We start from the raw sequence: 22,109 nt of genomic DNA on the forward strand, positions 1-22,109 counted from the left end.
CAAAAACACCTGTGGCTAATTTGTTGAGAGAGCGAAAATTGAAAGCAATGAAGCATGTTTGAGATTGAAATGACCGTAACAACATAAGAATTCTTGAGGCACAAAAATTCAGTTTTATCGAACGAGATGAGAAAGGTAAACTAACCACCGAAAGAGAGATTGAATGAATGAATGAATGAATAAATGAATGAATGAATGAATGAATGAGTACTTAATTAACAATTCTCCTAGGTCCTTTTAGAGTCAATGTACATCACTTTGTGGGGGACTTTGCCATACTTCTCTCAGGTCACAAATGACACCCGTGCATCTGAATAACAAGTAGTTTGCAAAGGTGCGACCTGAACAGAATGAGTGAGACACCACCACACCGGGGGTATTCACCGGGGACCACGTCCCCTACTCTTCTTCAATAGTGTGTGGGTTCTTTAACGTCCCGCACAAGTGATGTGAGACTTGGCCTACGGTTTATCGTCCGTATCCGAGAAGACTAGAAAGTCTAACCATGTGCAGATGCTATTACGAAGGCAGCACTTTCTGAGTGTTGTCAGGCGCAGGGGTTTTGATCGCGTAACCTCTCCCGCACAGTAGTCCGATAATCAACCAACTGAGCAAACCCTTTCCATTTTCTCTTATCCGTCAGAGCAAATACAGATATTCGAGTACGAAGAAATCACATAGCGTATGGATAGAGAGGAATCTTAAAGAAAATTCCATGTGCGGTGGGTTACCTTAGAGGGCTGTTTTTTGTCTGACGACGCTTAAGTACAAGCAAAATACGAGGACTCAGAAGCGTTTAGGAAATTTATGAAATCCATTTAGAACTCGCTGGTGATCCTTGCAATCTGAATGGCTCTCTGCAGTGCGATTTATCCACGAATCGCACTATCTTTTGCTCTGAATCGCACCTTTCCCTAACCAATGAGAAAGGTTCACTAAAACAACACAACCAATCATATTTCAAGGCTTGTTTAAAGTAACCAATCACATTGCCGGAAAAATGAAAGCCATTGAATGGCAAATGTTACAGCTTTTATTCCCAAAACTTTGCTTTAAAATTACGCATGAATTTAATAACTTGCAGTTTCTGAATTATGATAATGACTCCTTCCGGCTGACAACCTTCACTTACATTTAGGGGAGTTTCCAGCTTTCAGTGTCCATTTTGTGTCCGTTTTTTTATAAACCGGCTACTGGATCAATAAAATATTGGTATGTTAGATTTCCAAATGGAGTTATTAAACTGGGAATTGAACTTCGTGTCGTGCACGTTTGGTCTGAAATCATAATTGTGATTTCAAATCGAACTCGCGCTGCCAGCTCTTTCAATTTTGAAGTTTCAAAATCAAAAGAGCTCGCATGTATGATTTCAGACCTCATTGCACTCCACTCAGTTCAATTACTATTATGAACACCTTTTGTTAAAACAGACTGAAGACACTTATTATCAACAAGATAATTTTTGGCGTAAAAACTGTGAGTTTCGCAGAGGTTCCACCTCCAAGAGGTGAGCGGAGAAACATGTAAATTAATTAATTAATATATGTTTTTGTTAGGAGAGGATCTTTCCTTATATGAATGAACAGTAAAATTATGAGACAAGTTAACAGATTCACCAAAATATAGCCACAAATTACATTCATCATGGCTATTATCATTGTCATCAATTACCTTTGGTTCTCACACTTGGTCATTTTTGTTGAAAAGAATGTCTGCCATCTGGTTTGGGAGGTAACATAAAAAATTGATTAAGTGATTCCTTGACAAATCTTAATTCAGCGGACAGGCCAAAGAGAAAATATTGAGCGCCTCATAGACAACATTTCCCTCACTTCCTTTCCCCCATATACCTTATTATAGGAAATTAGGAACGCACTTTATTAACGCGATTTTACAAAATTCGCGTTAATTTAATGTATCTTAATTAATGTCGATGTAAATTTAATGCACGCTATTATACAACATTGTTATTTTAAAGCACCTTTATTTCATTACAAAACCTTATTGGTTCCTCACTAGGTCCATTTGAGGAACCCTAAAAGCTAGCTACTGTAAATGGTTCTTTTTCTCCAGGAGACATATGTATGTTGAGATTTTGTAAGTGCAGCAAATTCGTATTACTACAACAAACTGAGAGGCTTTGAAAGTTCTTTTGAATTGATAGGGTCTAGTTAGGCTTCAAAACAAAACTTTCGACTGTAAAAAAAACTTAGAAACATCCGTGGACTTGTCTTGGAAGGTTTTATTAACGAAAGCCAAAACGCAGTTTGGCGTTCAGAAATGTAAAGTGCGAGTTCGCAGAATATAATTATGAAAATCGCAGTAAGTAAAAGCAAGATGGCTATCGAAAATTTCGCGTTAATTTAGTGTAACGTAAATTTTCTTCGCGTTGTCAACGTGCATTGTTTATTTCCTATAATAGGCCACTTGCAGTAAGAGGTCACGTGACCAATGCTTCCCTTAAACAGTGAGTTGTAATCTTGCTGTTGCCAAAAATTGACAGAACACATAAAAATTATCTTACACGCGAAATTCGAGAGGAAACGCATTTAAGGAAGATATTTTATGGTACCAAGAGAAAATGAGGGGACAGAGAGGGAAGCTCCCGGTCCAGCCCTTGGGATATGTCATGTCCACGAAACTTATTTTTAGACTAGCGGAAGTCTTTGTTATAGCGGAAGTCTATCTTCCGAGACGTCCGCATGCAGGCCAACCTCGGTCTGATGTTTGAAAGAAAAGCAAAGATTTCATGTAATGGAGGACGAAGTGGACTTAACGTCTGCATGCGGACGTCTCAGAAGACAGACTTCCGCTAGAACAAAGACTTCCTCCCGTCTAAAAATAACTTTCGAAGACATGACATATCCCGGCCAACGCTCTGAGCCTCCCTCTCTGTCCCCTCATTTTCTCTTGATGGTACTTTAATTTTTCAATAAAGTAGCATGATTTGTCTTGGCCGCCATGTCTCTGGGCATACTCTTGCCCTCCAACATGGCGGCCAAAACTACTTTTTGCTTATATCTTGTTAAATGTGTGATAGTTGAGTTCAGATGTGCCATAAACGTTACCACATCATCTTTTCAACATTTTCCTTGAAGTTCAAGAGCAAAATTTGTGTCAGAAAGCGTAATTCATAATTTTAAAAAAAATCAGTTTTGGTGACGTGACCAGCTACTGACTTTCCCATTTTAAGCAAATGGTGCGGGTTTGAAAAACCAAATCACTATTATTTTGTTTAAGAGATGACCCACTAATACTGTTTCGAAGGCAAAATCATGTAACTTTCATTTTCATAAAAATGATGTCACATGACCTCTTAGTGCAAGTGGCCTATAAGGTAGGACAACTGAAAAAGATATAGAGGCTGGTTTACACAAAACATAAGCATAAGAAATGTAAAATGGGAGTGAAATAAGAGTAAGTGGAAGCATAATATGAATAATTGGAAGCTTCAGAAAAAGAATCAAAGACAGATGTGGCCAATTTGTGGATAGATTGCAAAAGCAATGAATTTTCTCTGACATTTAAATGTATCCTATGAAAGCAATTAAGTATTTTTGACACTGAAATAACCGTGGGTATCTAACAATCCTTGAGGCACGAAAATTTGGTTTCGTCTAACGTGCTGATGAAAGTAAAATAGCCATGTAAAAGAGATTCACGAGCTGGGGTTTCGAGCGTTAAGGTAGAGCGAATTGAAATATTCGAGACGAAGAAATCACGTTAGTGTTATGGATACTGAGAGGAATCAAAGTAAAAGCACTGTAAAGGAAACTTCATGAATGACGGGTTTTCTCAAAAGCCTGGTTTTCCCTTGCGGCTGAGGCTCAAGCAAAATACGAAAACCTAGAATCGTTTTGATCATTAGCATCTTTTGTTAAAGCAATAAACACTTTTTATCAGCAAGTTAGTATTTGTCATGAGGCGCTGCATATCGTTTTCCTTCCGTGATAGATAATATATGGAATTTTATACCTTGTGATTGTAGTTATGTAATTCTAACTGAAAGTGATCATTGCAGTTAACGTTGATGCTGGAAGCAGCTTACGCAGATGCAAGGACGCCTTAAAAAAATACAGACTTTAATGGGATTTGAACCCATGAAGGTGCAATTGCGCTACACCTGCTCTGCCATTTCAACTATTAAGCCATCTGGGAGCTGGTCACTTGCAAATTCGTGTTATATCCCGTGTGTTTAAAAACTGGATCATTGGATAATGCAATTCCAGAGTTTTGATTGACTTAGCCGTCATGGTGTATGAGCTATTATACCATGCTCTACAAAATAAGGAAGGGAAGATTTATTCTTAATTTGTGAGCGATTTCGAGAGAAACTCTTTACGTTTTCTATCTATCATCTCATATCCAACGCGCGCTCGTGGAATAATTGTGAATTATGTATCACTTTAATTTTTTATTTTATTACTTCTTTCTTTTTCCAGGCTTCTTTGCAACTGCTCAAATTGCCGATCACTTTCACTGAAAACGTTTTCCTTTTAAATGTGCTTAAGACATCATCTTAAACGGAAAAACAATAGCTGTGGTTACACTAGCCTTCCTACCCATGAGTAAATACAGTTTGCCCACGAGCAAGGACGTTTTTGTGTGAAACCGCTTTCCCTAGAACGAAACTGCCCTAAGGTTATTTCAATGCATACATCAAAAAGAACAAAAGAACTCCCCATGACAGTTCCTGAACTGAAAAGTACGGTTTATCTGCTCCCTGAGGTGGCTTGGCCAATCATAAAGCAAAACGTAGCTAAAACACGAAGATCCCTCATTATATCAATTACACCCTGTGATTATTTTACCCAGAAGGGAGTATTTTACTTTGTCACCGCATCCCCAAAGGTAATATGAAACCTGCGCTGAACCAAACCCAAACCATGTACCCTCCAGAAGGCCCCAAACCCAAGGTGTATGTAACCATAACTAATATTTAGTTTGCGTTTTGATCCTGATATTCGGTTCATATAAACAATCATGAATTACCTAGTGACGCATGGATAAGCACAAGCAACACAAATACGACATTAGAGACCTTAAGATACAGCGTTTTCATTTTACGAGTACAGGTAGGTTACCCGTTGTCATATTCGAAAACAACTGCAAAAAGAAGTGATTCGAGACAGGTAATAAGCAGAGAAAGACTAAGACAAATTTTGACAACCAGGCAGCAACCAAGGTAAGATTGGTGCAAGAAGCGAATAATTTGGTTTTATTTTTCTCTGAAAGGTCTTAAAAAGGAAACTTTTGCAGGATTTTTTTTTTGTTTTTTTCCTCTTCTACCTAGGTAAAACGTGCATGATATGTCTCTGTTATCCCTCGAAAAGATTGGCGCTACATTTTCATGATACTGCTTGAAGTTCTTTATTTTAACCATAGATATATTTGGAGCAAACAAAGTGATTTATAAATTGTATAATATAAATTGTGTGGGTCTTTCAAATTTTCTGGATCCAAGATATGGGAATCTGTGCCCCCTGAAATTAAGCGTCTGTCATTTATGTCCTTTAAAAAAAATGGAAGAAAGTGTCGTCTTTTAATCAATCAAAGTTGAGTTTACTGTTAGCTTGATGCTGAGGAAAATAATATGACTCCCTCCTGCTTTTAAACTTTAAGAAATAATAAATTTCATCTCACTCTTATTTACGTACCCTACTTAATTAACAGTTATCGTTAAGCTAATTTAATTTTATCCGTTCTTATGCTGCCATTACTTATTTACTTAGCTATGGTGGTGTCCAACTAGAAAGCTCTGCTCCTCTAGACACCGCACACCTATTAGCGATCTATATTAAAGCCTAATATCATTTTTCTTCTCTTTTTTTAATTAATTAAAATATAAATTGAGTGTAAATACTTTGGATAGTGTGAATAAAGAATTGATTGATTGGTTGATTGAGTTAAAATGGGATTGAGAATGACGGATAAACTGCAATCCTTACACATCTCGCACATCTTTCGACGTTTTAACGTGCTTTGACTCTTAGCCTGTCATTTGCTTCAGATTTGCCAACGTTCATCCCACGATAATAAGAGTATGAAGTTTTTTTTTTTAAGATTTTTCAAAGCAGCTATGAGCATAAAAACGTTACCGTGGTGACGCGAAGCGCCAGTCGGCCTACCTCATAATGAAAGGTTACGTTTTATACAAACGTTGGCCGTGTAGCACTTATATTTTAAACAGAGTTAACTGACCCTGGTCAGAGTTTTTCTCTGTCCTTATGTGGGCCCATTTCCATCAGTAGGGCTAACGCTCACATGGTTCATATGGGATTGAAATCTGGCACTTCACATTACACTCTATTCAGTTAACTCTGTTTAAAATATAAGTGCTACACGGCCAACGTTTGTATAAAATGTAACCTTTCCTTGTACTTGTACATGTTCATTGCCGTGACTTTAACATCTTCACTTCCCACGGCCTGCTCCCGTCTGACCTTGTAGCTCAGTCGGTAGAGCGGCGGAGATCTAACCCGAAGGTCGTGGGTTCATTTCCCACCCTGATCAGAGTTTTTCGATCTCTGTCCTTATGTGGGCCCATTTTCATCAGTAGGGCTAACGCTCACATGGTTCATATGGGATTGAAATCTGGCCCTTCACATTACACTCTATTCAGCTACCTCATAATGAGCGAGTGACACATTGGCTTCTTTTTTTAATGTGGATTCACCTCTTTTTTAGTCACCTTTCTTTTTTTACAACAAGGGTATCCACCAATAAAATGAATTATTTAGACATTGTTTATTTGTTGTCATGCAGATATTTATGTCACTGTGTGGTACAACTTAACGGAAACCTCGATTCCAACATAAAAGTCAGTCTCAACCACAACAAATAGTGTTTTCAAAGAAACAGTTTTTAACCGAAATAAATGAACTTTAAAACCGTCTAAGTTTTGTTTTTTAAATCTCCCGCGGCGTGGCCTTCTTGAAAAACTGTGACGTGGAGCGGTTGCCTTCTTCTTATTTAATTTTTTTTTTTCCTGATAAAGAGCTTTTTTGATTCTTCGAACAACTTGGGGTTTGCATAAGACTCCTCTATTTTCTCAGGTTTTAACTCATCTTTGTAGGGGTGTAGTTTCCCTTTAATGGCTTGTAACCGAGATACAAAAACACCAATAAGATAGCTACAATCCTGGCCAAAATAACAATAAGCGCAAAAATCGCTTTCAATAAAGGTAAAGGTGAACCTTAGATTTTACAATAATTCCCCTCGTAGCGGCCTCTCAAGTACTCTCCTCCTTCCACCTACAGGCAATGTTGAAACCAACTGCAGCTGTTTTCGGGATTCCAATCAGTATTTTAAGGGGGAGGAGGGGAGTAGGTTATGCCCATGTGACCGGTCCTGCGTTATTGACTTGATTGTCCCAACAATTTTGTCTGTGATTGTAGAAATGAAAAGCCCGAGGTGGCGAATTAGTGAGAAATTTTACATCGTCCTTTAAAGATACCACAGCCTGACAATGGCCTGCAAAAAAGAAATCAAACAACCTAACTATGTAATATACACATCTTATTCGATGGTTTAACAAATATACGCGCGGATATTTTGCGAGTTGCGTAGTACAGTATGAGCAATGAGCAAAATGTCCTCTAGTGTTATATGTTAAACAATCGAATAAGAGATTTATTATTCCACTACAAAAAAGTTGTTATTTTGCTTCAATTTTATTTGGTAAGAGTGTTCTTTTTAAATGCATCATCTGTCCTTCAGGGCACGTGGTGAGCTATGCAAACGGCACAAAAAGCCAGCCAAATATATCCTTTATTGGATTGGACAAACAAAATGACGAGTGACAAGGGATGACAAGCAAGTTTTTTCATTGAAAAACTCCCGTGCAGTCCGTATCTGTTGTAAACCGGCCAAACCGGGACACTACAGTATATTACCGTCTCACATTTTGCGCGTTCTCTTGACCAAATATGGTAAAATGGAGTAAGAGTGGAATAATAAAGTTAAGTTTTTTATCACTTATACAAAGATTGTCTTTAATATTTGCATAAAAGTAAAGTTTACCAGCAGTATCTTGAGGCAGCCTTGTGTTATGAAGGACCAGGTTTTTTGCCTTGGGCATGAACACTATTTCACACTGAAACTCCTCATCCAGATGTAGAACGATAGATGCCATTGAAAACGTGTTGTGGAAGGGTTTAACACAGAAACTTAGAGCAAATACAAGATAGAACTCAGTTTTGTTATGCGTCAGGAAAAAGGTCTGAAACGCATGAGAGGAGCGACTCTTGCGTGACTCGATTATTACTAATACTAGACATCATCTTGGTCTACGCTACTATGTAATTAATGAAGAGAAGCCTACCGACCCTCGTTTCTCCTGAGATTTGAACCATTGTTTTACATTATTGTTTCTACTCACCAGGATATAAACCAACAGATGCCAATAAAAATCTGTTTGGAAGGTTGGAAGAACCTAAGATAAATCAGAAGCTCATAGGTCACTCAAGAGAGAACTAAGTCTTCCTATACTTTAGGAAGAAAAGTCCAAAGTGCGTGATACCAGTAAATCTTGTGTGACTCAGTCACGTTACCATCACTGAACAGAACCTTGATATCTGCTTCTGTGTAGGTAATGAAGACAAGGAAATTTGCCCCTTTCACTTTACTTTACACACATGTGAAGTTGAGGTTTTATATTCTGTAAATTCGTTAGATCTCCAAATAAACCTTGTGAAGGCTGGTATTGGCCAGCCAAAATATCGTTAAAAAATACATATTCGCGTTGTTTTATCAGTCGTGCAATAGTCTACTTGACTTTCATAAAGATTTTTTAAACACATGATTGCTTACTTTTTTGTATGTCTTATGTCACAGATTGTTCAGATCTATTAAAATCAGGTCAAACTCAGAGTGGAGTTTACTCTGTCGACCCCGATGGCAAAGGATCCTTCAATGTTTATTGTGACATGCGCACCGACGGCGGAGGATGGACCGTGTTTCAAAGAAGACGAGATGGCTCAGTTGACTTCTATCGGGGATGGAACGATTTCAAATCAGGATTTGGTCAGCTGACGGCTGAGTTCTGGTTAGGAAACGACAAGATCCACGGGCTGACGGCCTCTAGACCCAGCTCTCTGCGAGTGGAGTTGGAGGATTGGAACGGAGCCAAAGCGTATGCCAAATATGGTCGGTTTACTATTGGGGACGAGCAGGCACAATATCGACTTGACGTGGGTTCATATTCAGGGACAGCGGGAGATTCGTTGGCATATCATAATAACAGGGCGTTTTCCACAAAAGATAGAGATAATGACAATAACGGCGGCAACTGTGCTGTGCGTTACACTGGTGCATGGTGGTACCGGAGTTGCCATCTCTCCAATCTAAACGGAAAATACCTGGGAGAAAAAAATGATAACCGAGGACTCCGATGGAGTCACTTTAGAGACAGCCTTTCTCTGAAATTCACTGAAATGAAACTGAGGCCATTATCTTAGAAGGAAGAGTAACTGCATATAAAATATGTTATTTATAAGAAGTTTTCTTTAAAATGCGTTACCCAAATCTATTCATAACTATATTAGCGAAAAAAAAGAAAAATAGCTGGTAGAACTGAAATATTTTATTTTATCATATGGCCCGTACGGCCCCGCGGGCGGCTTTCACAATAAAACTATTGCTCCGCTCGGTCCGTACGCCATGACCTCGAGCCAAATATTTTTCCGTCCGGCCCTCCCACTCAGTCAATAAGTACATGAGAATTTGATTCTCTGTTAGAGCGTGACACATTTTCGCCTGACTACATGAAAATCGAAGGAATAATGTCGTGGAGCAGCGAGTTTATTGTGGCAAAGCAGGAGTGAATTACCTAATTAATTCACTCGTGGGCATAGTCAGTGAGCAGCGTTTACTTCATTGGTGTCGGTAATCTTCAACAAACATTTGATGTCATTGCATGGACCTGACTGAAAGTAAGACAAAAAATGATTGTAAGCTCATAAGTAATTATACTTCTCGTTAGGGGTATGATGTTGTTTCACAGCTTTCTTTATCTATATAAGTGGGGTTCTATGTTAAGAAAGGGGTTAAGTTTTACGTACGGGGTGACCTGAGTGTATCAAATATCGACTTTGATTCATCGTGATTCCCGTGGACTGCAATGGCTTCACTTCACGGAATCCACCTGTCACTAAATTTTACTGAAATGAAACCAAGACCATTATCTTAAAAAAAAAAAGAACTACTGTAAATTAAACGAAATCTCTCATGGCCATGCGCCACTAATTTTTACAGCGCAATGGAATAACTTCACTCGTGGAGATAAGATATCGACGATAAAGTTCACAGACATTTATGAGATATGAAGCCACACAGTTGAAACAAAATTATCTTCAATAATTCTCTACACGCGAATATTATGATCTACATGAGGCACCGGTTAAAGGCGGCCAGCGCGTCTGCTAAAACAATTCCTTTTAGTTGTGTAGCTTACTGCTGTGTAACCGCACTGAGCCCGGAGTACAAACAGGTATGTCCAGAAATTCAAGTAATTAGACGCACGCGGATTTCAATAAGCATCAGGAAGTGTTCCCTGGCTCTTTTCCCCAACTTCAACTTCCCTCGAGTCTGGGAATCTTGGAAGACCTTAGACAGCAATGACCAGAACCAGATTGTTGACCGCCGGTTTTCCTTAAAACAATGGTTTGCTAGGGGTGCTCAGTCTCGCGGGCTCAGAAAACCTTGGTTGTGGTCATTGTTATTTAAGGTTTTTCGGGCTAGTACTTCGAGTCATGCCAACTTCATTTGCATTTAGATTAACATTTAGAATATCTATGCAGAAAGTATCCCAAACATTCATAAAAGCTAACCTTAGGGTTAGCTTTTTTTAATGTTTGGGATACTTTCTGTGTAGATATTCTAAATGTTAATCCAAATGCATATGAGAAGTTGGCTTGACTCGAAGTACTAGCCGTTTTTCGGGAATCTTTGACTTGCACCTAAGTCATGTCGGCCATGTTGGTGAACTGAACAATAGCGAATAGTCATTTGGGAATTTGGCTCTATTATTATGCAAAACGCGAGCAACATTTTGCTTTTAATTGTTTTGCATATGAATAACACCTATTGTGTTCTGAATCGTTCTTGAATCAATCAATCAATCAATCAATCAATCAGTCAATCAATAATCTTTACTTAACGAGGGAAAACGTATTAATCATAAGTTTTTGACGTACGGCCCTGTATAAGTAAAGTGAATTGAACAATACAATAAGAAAGGAATTAATAAAGCCACTAATTAACAACACATGTACACATAAACTTAAATCTACAATCATAACAAAAAAGTGGTTCAGGATGCTGATATGAGTCTACGCTGCAAGAAGAAATGGCTCAATTGTTTTCTTGATAGCTCACCTTTAATAACTTTTGTTATGGAATAAGAACATGCTTCAATTGAACGAAATGCTTTTACAACTAAAATAGCACAGCATTATAAGAAAAGGTACGATTGCCAAAGATAGTTTTGTAATATGGTGCAGTTAAGTTCTATTTACATGCCCTAGTACGACATGCATCCCCGTTCGCATGCGGATAAGAAGGAAATTTCTTGCTCAAAACATTGTGGTGCAGTAGTATTTATGAGAATAGGTAACCATTAAAGCTAAGAAAATAGACTGACAGAAGGAACATCATAGTCCACCGACAGCAAAGCACGGGCTGCTCGTTTCTGAAGACGGAGGAGTTTCAATAATACGGTCTGAGAGCAGTTACTCCATGCTGCCACTGAAGGAATGAACCAAACAGCTATGAATACACAAATTATAAAATAGAAGTGCACTGTTCTACGTTAGAAAGGGTTTATTTCTACGGAGCAGCGATAACTCGCTATACTCGCATGTTGCGAATGGCCTTGAATGTTTCCTTGCAAAGCCACACTTCCAATGAGGAACGTTATGGAGACCTGCCGAGAGTTGAAGATAAAGTAGTAGCAAGAAGGATGAGCCTCGCTGGGCACTGTCAAAGACATTCGTACCTCCCGGCACAAAAACTCGTCCTTTGGGAGCCAACCCACGTCCATAGAAGCTCCCTGCGAGCAGAGTCCCTTTCGATCTTCCTAGATAAGTCGGGAAGAGGAAAGAAAAGTCTGCCAGCCGCCTCGACATTCTTTGATATGCCGCTTATCCAAAGAAATGGATGAGTCAGTCCAGTTTGGACTTGTTAAACCTGTTTTTTTTTTCTTTCCACATGATCAATCGCCACGCGTAATCAACATTTTTTGAAATTTACAGCGGCGTCGCAATTTTCAACTGTCAAAATTCCCATGAGTATTTCCTCTGTATGTCGGTTACAGAAACTGATCTGCCATAAACCTATTAAAATTCCAGTGAAAAATGAAATGGCAATTTAAAAGTATGAACTATCTTGAGTTTCCAGTGAAATGATTCCTTGGTTGTCGTGTGTTTGCCAGAGTTGTTCGAAATTCTCCACTATAGCTGAATATCCACCACTTTCACCAACACTGCGGTGAATAATTGTTTTAGTTTATACCACACAGCTTAAAAGGAAAACGAACCAAAAAAACTTTATTTTTGTAAAATATAGGGGAGAATTTCAAACCTCGCGCGCCGGCTACTCATAGGTGAATATTGGATAGTCAACTCCGAGTTAGCGAATCAGCGCGCGAGGAGAGCACTATTCACCTGTGTGGTATATACTAACACTAAGTACATTTGAATTTCTCACGCATGCTCAATACGAAATGTCAAGACGGCTGGCAGAGTCTTCTTTCCTCTTCCCGAGTTATCTAAGAAGATCGAAAAAGACTCGGCTCGCGGGGTAGCATAGAAGCAGAGGACGACGAAAATCAACATTCGTTAATATCTTAAAGAGAGACGCTGATGTAGACTCTATTAAGGAGTTGGAGACACTGATGCATGATCGAAGAGTCTGGAGTAATCTCATTCAGGCTCGGGTGTGGCCGAAGTAGTAGAAGTAGTGGTAGTAGTAGTAGTAGTAGTAGTAGTAGTAGTAGTAGTAGTAGTAGTAGTAGTAGTAGTAGTAGTAGTAGTAGTAGTAGTAGTAGTAGTAGTAGTAGTAGTAGTAGTAGGGATCAGCTACTTCCTACTATTCATATGGCGCATAATTAACATAATTAATTTTGTCAACATATGCATTGCCCAAGTCTCTTGACAAGTCAGGTGGCCATCAAAGACTACACTTACGTATACATTGTGGTTTAATGTGACACAAACATCAGTAAGGTCATCGCAGAGAGATTTCTGTAAGATTTAAGGGGAGAATTATAGACCACATATTTCGTTTTGCTCGTATTAAGCACCATGTTATTCAGCTCAATCCAGGAGAAGTCAGAGAACGCCGCTGATTGCTAACAAAGGGGACAGGATATTCAGCATTTACTCCTGACTTTCAAGGAAGCAATGGCTAATTTTGTTGCCAAGAGTGGGTATTCCGTTCTCGATACAGGAGCTGATAATAGCAGCCCAAAATCTTCCAGAATCTACTTTGAAATGACTTCGAAGTGAGTGATGACTTGAAACCCAATCAGCTTTGGGATTGAGAAACGATAACACAAACAGCAAGGCAAACGACACAAAACTGCATAGTTAATGAGCAAAACAAAACCTCTACAGTTTGCGCACGTGCGTTTCACTCTTCAGTGCATTTACTTGCTTTCCCTTGCAACTGAAACGTGAACATATATGAAAGTCCAGGCATGAGCACGCAAGGATATGTCTCCATTGTCCTTGTCAACTGAAACGCCAATTGCGTCACTTTTCATTGAAACTGACACATTTTCTACAAGTGTTGCTATTGTCGCGAAAAGATGATCAAAACACCAATTGAGTATTTAGATACAGCTTCCTTGTTGCCACACAAAGCCATCAGGACAAGATCAAGTTGACATAATCGGATCACCCCTGGCCATCAACTTTGACAATTTATCAACACTCGTGATCATAGTATCACGTAACGAGCTGAAGTGCAAGGGACACTTATCCACCCTAAACTGAAGGCGCATTGTTTAAGTCGTAAAATGACTTCGCAGAAGCAGAGTCTCCCTTCTTTTACTTCAATTGTTTCTATTATGTCGATCGTGTTTTGCAGTGCTGGATTTTTGAGGGTTGAATTTGAATTGCGCGAGCACAAGAAGAGAATAATTGCTATTGAGAGCGTCGTAGAGGTTCAGCCACCGACAAGAAGATCAAACTTCGCACAGGCGACAAAGAATTTTCCCGGTAAGTTTGTCTACTTACATCTGTTAAGCAAATCATAGAGACGTCGTCAAGTTTTACATGTATTGATGACTCTTTCTTTTTGATTTCGGCTGCAAAATAAAGCAAAATAAACAGAAAAGAAGCAAAGCATTCATAGATACAATGGAACAGCATTCACGTTATTGGTTGTACTGTGCTCCGGTATTCTCACACTTCGGCAGCGTAATAAATAAAACTTCTCTAAGTAATTATTTAATGTTTGCGGATTATATCAAAATAGTAATGCTTTCTTTTGAAGGGGCAGATCGTGAAGACAGACAGACCAAGCTTCGCTCCGGTCTGACACGAAAGTCATGTTGAGCATTTTGAACCGGTCACAAGACACCCTTTTGTTTTGCGCCTGACAAATGAGAAACCTAAACCTGTCGAAAGAACTCTCCCTGTCCTGTCACCATTTAGCCAGACTTATGAGGAGGATGGGGATGGGGGGAGGGGGTAATTTACTGTTATCCTTGAACTTCAGCAAGGAAGCTTACGATGAGCTCATCAATAAACATCACTGTTTCCAACTATTCGTTATAGAAACCGAAACCAAACGGTTTCCACACTGTTTTGTAGATCGGAGTAACTCTTACGGTTTAGCCTTTTCACGAAATTCATGAAACTACTTGCTGAGTTGCACGAATCCTCCAGTTCTGAAATTCCTGCATACGAAAATAGCTAAGTGAGACTGAGTTACGTGGGTACGCACCCGAAAACCTATGCCGTTTCTAATTTTATTCAACATTCGGGGAGGCTAAAGATAGGTGTGATTATCGCACTTATCTGGACAATTTAAGCAATTGTCTGTTATAGATATCTGGAAAATCCAGGAGGCTTCAACAGGATTTGAACCCTTTACCTCTGCGATGCCGGTGCAATGCTTTACCAACTGAGCTATGAAGCCAGTCAGATTAATATTTATTGGGCTCATTCGTTCCCATGAAAGGACTGTGGAATGAAATATACATTTCTTCCATACAATCATTCGGAGAGGCTGTTAAAAAGTTTTGAAAATGCACCTGTGTACTACACACCCTTAGTTATTAGTCTAAAACGATTCCTTTCCTACCCTCACAAATTCTTTGTGTAAAGATTCTCAACCTGCTTGGATACAGAAAGTCGCTGAGCTCGTCAGAATAGATTCTCAGGCTATAGCAATTTGATCGCCAATGGGGTGTTTTCATGTGAGGAAAAAGGTGCACAATGCAATTTCCTTCTGCTACAGCTGATTGTGAGTACAAGCAATTTTTTTTTCCCAAGAGATAGAAATATGTCAGTTACAAATCATAAATCCTTATCGAAATGGTGTTAATTTTACTGCTTGGAGCAACTGAGAGCTCCGTCCTCTCTTGGTGGGTGTTTGTTGGTTAGAAATATGTACGTAAAAGCGCTTTTAAACGTCCTTCTTTTGATATTCTAGTAACTTATTTTATTCCTTTCTCTTTGTCTATAATTGGTTTAATAGACGAATGACTGAAAGCCTGTCCTAGAGTACAACCACCTGGAGCCTTTAGTCATGAGGTTTATTGTTCGTCGTCGACTTAGACCCTTTGGAAAAAAAATCCCATCCACCAGAAGTTCATAAACCACTTCTACATCGACGCTTCAAATAGAAATGCAGTAAAAGATAAATAAAGCCGGTGAATGAAGGCTTGTGTTGGTTTTACTTCTTGACTCAAAATGGTTACTAAACAAAGATAAACCAGGCAACCCTGGATTAATCCATGCGCAGCTTTTATAGATATTTGTGTTCTTTCCTCTCTTTCTCTCCCTTCCTGAAGACAGAGATTATTGACTTTCAAATTTGAACATCTCTTTCATTGATTCTTTTCTATTAGAACTTGAGTTTATTAGACCAAGAAGACGACGAGCGGATTCAGCTCTAACCTGCCCATTGTGTCCCCCAGGGCCTTCCGGTCCCCCTGGACCGAAAGGAGAGAAAGGCTCCCAAGGACGAAGAGGCAAAACAGGAAGAAACGGAAAGAAAGGAGATCAAGGCAATATGGGATCGCAGGGAAAAATCGGTAAGCAAGGAATCATGGGGCCTCAAGGAGAAGCTGGACCCAAGGGACAAAAAGGAGATGTGGGCTCGCCAGGCAAGCCGGGAGCTAAAGGAGAGCCTGGTGAATCGATTTCAGCTCCGACAGTTGCTGTTTCTCCTGCAAAGATGACAGTTAATGAAAGCGAATCAGTCTCCTTTCAGTGCTCAGTCACTGGAAATCCTGAGCCTACAGTGGTGTGGAGTAGAGTCATCAATCAGTCAGAGATGAATCATTCAGCGATATCAGGAAAGACGCTACGTCTTCGGAATGTAAAAGGGAATGAAGCAGGCATTTATCGTTGTTCAGCGACAAGTCTCCTGGGGAAAGCTCGGGCAGAGAGCCAACTGGTAATAAATTGTAAGTGATTTTTTCAATAATCTTCTCCAGTCTGAACGATTGCATAACAAGCCATGACTAAGACCTCAGCTTCTCCGACTTTCATTGTGCGTTTCTGTTCCCAAGAATGATATAAAAGATCACCATCCAAAAAATCTTTAATCCATTTTTTAAGATCACTCGTGGTTAATCAGGACAAAACGAGTGCCCAACTTGTTTTGATGCTGTATACTGCTTCAGCAGCGAAAATGGTCCATTTCGATGATTCCAGTCTTAGCAGTTTTGCTAACTGATCTAAACTTGTAGCTTTCAAGTAGACTTTGCAACCAACCGCACCAACAACAGGAGGCAGGATAAAAATCGACATTCTTGTGATCATTAATAATGGGTTATCCTGGCAAAAGTTTGGTTTATGCCTCAAATAATAAATTCTGTTAATCGGATTAGAGTTAAAACACAACAAGGGTTTAGCAAAAGCCGCTTACCAACCAATTCTCGGAGGTATCAACAATTTCATTTTTTTATTGACGTGGTAATGTCTGAAATTCACTTTTGTTGCAGTCCAGCCATCTATTTCTCTTCATCCGGGACCTCTTTACATCAGCGAGGGAAGCAACGTCACTCTACCCAGTTGTCACGTGACTGGTCACCCAGATCCAGACGTAAAGTGGAGCAAGTCGTTTGGTCAGCTTCCGCTGGGAAGGGTGCTGAGAAATAACGAGGTCATGACAATAGCAGACGTCCGCAAAGCTGATTCTGGAGACTATATTTGTACTGCAACTAACCTTTTAGGAATTGTTGTTAGGAAAACTATTTTAATGGTCGTTTCTTTACCTCGCTTTACTATGAAGCCCCCTGTAAAAGCTTTTGCAAGAACTGGGGACTCTTTGACGTTGAACTGCAGTGCTACCGGTGATCCACAACCAGTCATCACCTGGAAACGGCAAGGCTCTCCGCTGCCCGCTGGACGAAACCAACTGATTAATGGGGCGTTAGTCATAAGGGATGTTACAAAAAAGGATGCAGGGATTTACATTTGTGTTGCAACCAGCGCTGGAGTGTTTGACATAGAAACTGTGACCCTAATTGAAATTTTGCACAAAGGTAAGATACAGTTGATTGTCGAGCGTAAGTTAGAAATGAACCAATTTAATCTTTGGCACATCTTGATTGTAATGAGCGGATAGGCCAGAGAGACAATCAGTATTGTGATGCTCATTTGCAGCACTTGTTTTTCATATAGGGGCAAGCAGGGATAAAGGCTTGTTAAAAAGGACATAAGCATACAGCAAAAAGATAAGGGTAGGCAATGCAGCACAGAAGTGAGATAAGCGTTTTGGAAGTCGATGGAAGCGTATAAGAATAAGTGTAAGCGTCAAAAATGAAAGTCAAAGGCACCTGTGGTCAACTTGTTGAGAGAGAGGCAAACGCAGTGAAGTATCTTTGAGACTGAAATGACCTAAAACTAATTAAAAACTAATTAAAACTTAATTTTATTAAACGAGATGATAAGCATTAACCACCGAAAGAAAAAAAGATTCTGAGCTGACGTTTCAAGCGTCAGTCCTTCGTAAGAGCGAGTACAGATATTCGAATACGAAGAAAACTCTCATAGCGTATAAATAGAGAGAGATCAAAGAAGTAAAAGCGCAGTAAAAAAAATCTGTGTGGTGTATTTCCTTACGGAGGCCTGGTTTTTACCTGGCGACGTAAGCCTAAGCACAAGCAGGTACGAACTGAAAAGACTGGGTCTGAATTGGGGCGAGGGGCATGTCGGTTGTCAGTTAAAATTTTCAATTTTAGTGGTTGTCGGTAAATTTCAGTCTATGAATGAAAATGCAAGTTAATTATTCATATTCGTTATGTAATTCGCACAGTTTAACTGTATACAAAGTGTACAACTTGAAATAATTTATTATTTGATAGCACTTTGACCTCATTGTAAGTCTGGTTTGTTCACGCAATGTGATCGTTTACCTCACCTTTGTTAACAAATGTCGATAAATGGCATTTATTCTATATGTGAATTTTTTTTCCTGCCGATTACGGGGCATTGAAGTAATCAAGAGAGAATAATTAGACCATCAATCATCTCCAGCGTCATAAAGACAGCTGTCAATATTACTTAGACTACTTACCATCACAAGTCGAGACGCACAATGCACGAACAGTCCTGTCGGATCGTGTAACACACGCTCTGTTGACAAGATCTGAATGTTCTTCATTCTCTGATTCGTCATCATACGAATCTGCTTCATACTCATCAATGTATTCTTGTCTGTGATCATCAAACACCTTAGTAACATCCCCGTCGTCCACAAATTGTATGCTGACAACGCGTTGTGATACCGCATTCACTGATGGATACTCCTTCCCTTTTTTTGAAGGGAATCGAAGTCTCTCTTCAGATTCGTTGGTTGTGGGTTGAACAGCGTAGACAGCTGGTGGCAAGGCCCCAGCTTCATCTTAAGTTTTGTGGTCTCACTCCTAACAATCCGTTGGCGTAATGGCCTATAACTCTCTATCCGCTCTTTAGTCTGTTCTTCCATCTTCAAACTTTTAATCTTTAATAAAGATGCTCCTAAAATAGTATATACTATACTATACTATACTATACTATACTATACTATACTATACCATACTATACTATACTATACTATGCTGCCGTTATGTCCTCAGTTGGCAAAGGTGCCATCTTAGCTACGATCACGTTTATAATTCTGCTCATGAATCGGCCGCATGGAAAAGCAACGTACAAGCGACCGTACAGGCACAACAGTCAGAACATCGCCGTTTGCTGCTAATCGATTCAACCCATTCAGACCCTCTCAAAAGTGTTTAAAACATTAAGACCTAGTTCAGTGACGTGTTACAAATCGTTTTCCTTATTCCCATTTAAGCTCTTTTTGATTCCCTTTTTTTAATCTTCGAACAAATTTGATCACGAATACTTATTTCCCCCGGTTCAAAGTTTTTCTTAAGTAGTAACAGAGGCCAGTCACTGAGATCCAAGAAAAATAATAAAGACCCCAAGAGATGCAGAATCCGAGTATTGTCATCGAACAGAAATGCACGTAATTAGATGCACCACGATTGTGATAAGCGTCACAAAAGTCTCCATTTGCTTTCTATCACTCGCTTCTGGGGGCACACAATCAACGTCACGAAGTCTTCCATGAATTCCAGTCCTCAACTAAAGATAAACAGCTGCATCTAGCCTCATCAAAGAGTAAAGCTATTGTAGCCCTTACACTTACCTTATCACGAGAAATAGGTAGCGAATACTTTGACTTAAAGGGCCACTTCATATTAGATATCAAAATTGGGCGTGCATGTAATAACGGCACCGAGCCGATTCTTAAATTGCCACATGTATTAATGTTAAAATCGGTGGTGCCTCAAACAAGTTTTAACACTTTCAAGAGACCTTGTCATTAGAAGGATTGACACTACAACACTTGTGACGTAACAAGTTACCACGGCAACAGGAAAGCCTTGCAAAGACAGCCTATATTTTGGCTTTAGTTGCTGATATCTGAAAAACTAACTCGGTGACCCCAATTTTTTTATTGCACAAAAGAGATCAGCAGGCCAAGATGAAACTCTCTGCAAATTCTGTGGAGCAGATTCAGAGCTACCTTAAATTTTCAATTATTTTAGGTGGCTCTGAATCCGCTCCTCAGAATTTTTTAAACTTTGTGGAAAGTTTCATTCTGACATGCTGATTACACTTTTCAGAAATTAAAAAACTGGGGGTCACGGAGTTTGTTTTTGAGATATGAGAAGCTAAAGCCAAAATATGGGGTGTTTTTGCAAGGCTTTCCCGTTTGCATGGTAAATTTTTACGTCACAAAAATGACAAAGTCTTTTTCAGCAATAATTGGTGTTGGAGATGGAACCATAATATTCCTGTTACGTGATTAAGTGTTGTAGTATCAATCCTTCTAATAAGAATGTTTCTTTCAAGTGTTGAAACTGATTTGAGCCACCTTAAGTAGTCTTGTAAAGCTAATACAGCCTGACAATGGTCTGAAAAAAACCAAAACAGAAAAACAACCAAAAGAAACAACCAAACCAAGTAATAGAGTATCAAGTTCCTTATGTTCATATGTGGTATTGTTTCACCTAGATATAATAGAGCGATAGATGCCAATTTAAAAAAAACTGTTGGGAAGGGGCTTGGAAGAACAAGATATAGCTCAGAGCTAATACAAGAGAGAACTCAGAATTGTTCGCTTGAGAGCAGTAACTATTGTGTTACTCGATATTACTAATACTGAACATTACCTTGATCTTCGCTACTGTAAAGTTTATGACGATAAAAAAGGAAATTTAACCCATTTCACTTTACCTTGAAAGCAAAAATAATTATCTTTAACTTACTTTTACGCCACAGATTGCTCAGATCTGTTCAAATCAGGTGAAACTCACAGTGGAGTGTACTCTATCGACCCCGATGGCAAAGGATCCTTCAATGTTTATTGTGACATGCACACCGACGGCGGAGGATGGACCGTGTTTCAAAGAAGACGAGATGGCTCGGTTGACTTCTATAGGGGATGGAACGATTACAAATCAGGCTTTGGTCATCTGACGGCTGAGTTCTGGTTAGGAAACGACAAGATCCACCGGCTGACGGCTTCTAGACCCAGCTCTCTGCGAGTGGAGCTGGAGGATTGGAACGGAGCCAAAGCGTATGCCAAATATGGTCAGATCAGCATTGCAGACGAGCAGGCGCAGTATCGACTTGAAGTGAATTCATTTTCAGGAACAGCGGGAGATTCGTTGGCATATCATAATAACATGGCGTTCACCACAAAAGATAGTGATAATGACAGATATAGACGTAATTGTGCTGTGTATTTAACTGGTGCTTGGTGGTACAAGTCTTGCTCTGAATCCAACCTCAACGGAAAATACCTTAGAGGACAATCTCGAGGAGTCCGGTGGGATACGTTTAGGAATGGTCTTGATCAGAAAACTACTGAGATGAAACTAAGGCCATCATCTTAAAAAGAAGAGGCATATGTAAATATGCAGTTTTCTTTCATATTTCAAAAAGTCTTGTAGAATTTATTGTCAGTTCAAACGTCTCAGCATCGACTTAAAGTGAGTTTATACTCATGGACAGCAGGGGATTCATTGATATCACAATATAACACAGCGTTTTGGAAAAGGTAATACGGATGGCAGTAATTCGAGCGATACAAATTGTACTGTGAGTGACATTGGTGCCTGGTGGTACAAAAATTGCCAAAACTTCAATGTTAATGAAAGATGCCTGGGAGAAGACCATGATGACTGAGGAGCCTATTGGTATCACTTTAGAACAGACCTTTTAGATAGAATAAAAATAAAATAATTCACTGAAACTGAAGCAATCATTTTAGACGGAAGAGCTACTGTAAACTGACATCTGTGGTGGATGAGTATAAATACCTATGGCCGGTAAATAACGTAAGATATTCAAATAATAAGTAAATCGACGAAA

The 22,109-nt window shown here is 39.4% G+C and overlaps 2 protein-coding genes across 3 annotated transcripts in view; both read left to right on the plus strand.

Moving 5' to 3' along the window:
* Positions 1-9,987, plus strand: part of LOC138054276 (uncharacterized) — a 33,824-nt gene extending 23,837 nt beyond the window's left edge. The window contains exon 9 of the mRNA XM_068900752.1: positions 8,836-9,987. Coding sequence (XP_068756853.1) covers positions 8,836-9,458 — 623 coding nt within the window. The 3' untranslated portion in view covers positions 9,459-9,987. The remainder of the gene's footprint in view (positions 1-8,835) is intronic.
* Positions 9,988-13,952: 3,965 nt separating this feature from the next.
* The window catches only part of LOC138052840 (uncharacterized), an 8,606-nt gene continuing 449 nt past the window's right edge, over positions 13,953-22,109 (plus strand). The window contains exons 1-4 of one of the 2 annotated variants that reach the window (XM_068899424.1): positions 13,953-14,219; positions 16,079-16,639; positions 17,180-17,722; positions 21,015-22,109. The exon at positions 21,015-22,109 is cut by the window's right edge and continues 449 nt beyond it. In XM_068899424.1, coding sequence (XP_068755525.1) covers positions 14,018-14,219; positions 16,079-16,639; positions 17,180-17,722; positions 21,015-21,631 — 1,923 coding nt within the window. In that variant the 5' untranslated portion in view covers positions 13,953-14,017 and the 3' untranslated portion in view covers positions 21,632-22,109. The remainder of the gene's footprint in view (positions 14,220-16,078; positions 16,640-17,179; positions 17,723-21,014) is intronic. The other variant, XM_068899425.1, reaches the window with a different exon arrangement.

The sequence above is a fragment of the Montipora capricornis genome, chromosome 6, assembly GCF_036669925.1.
Source record: "Montipora capricornis isolate CH-2021 chromosome 6, ASM3666992v2, whole genome shotgun sequence".
Taxonomy (NCBI): Eukaryota; Metazoa; Cnidaria; class Anthozoa; order Scleractinia; family Acroporidae; genus Montipora; species Montipora capricornis.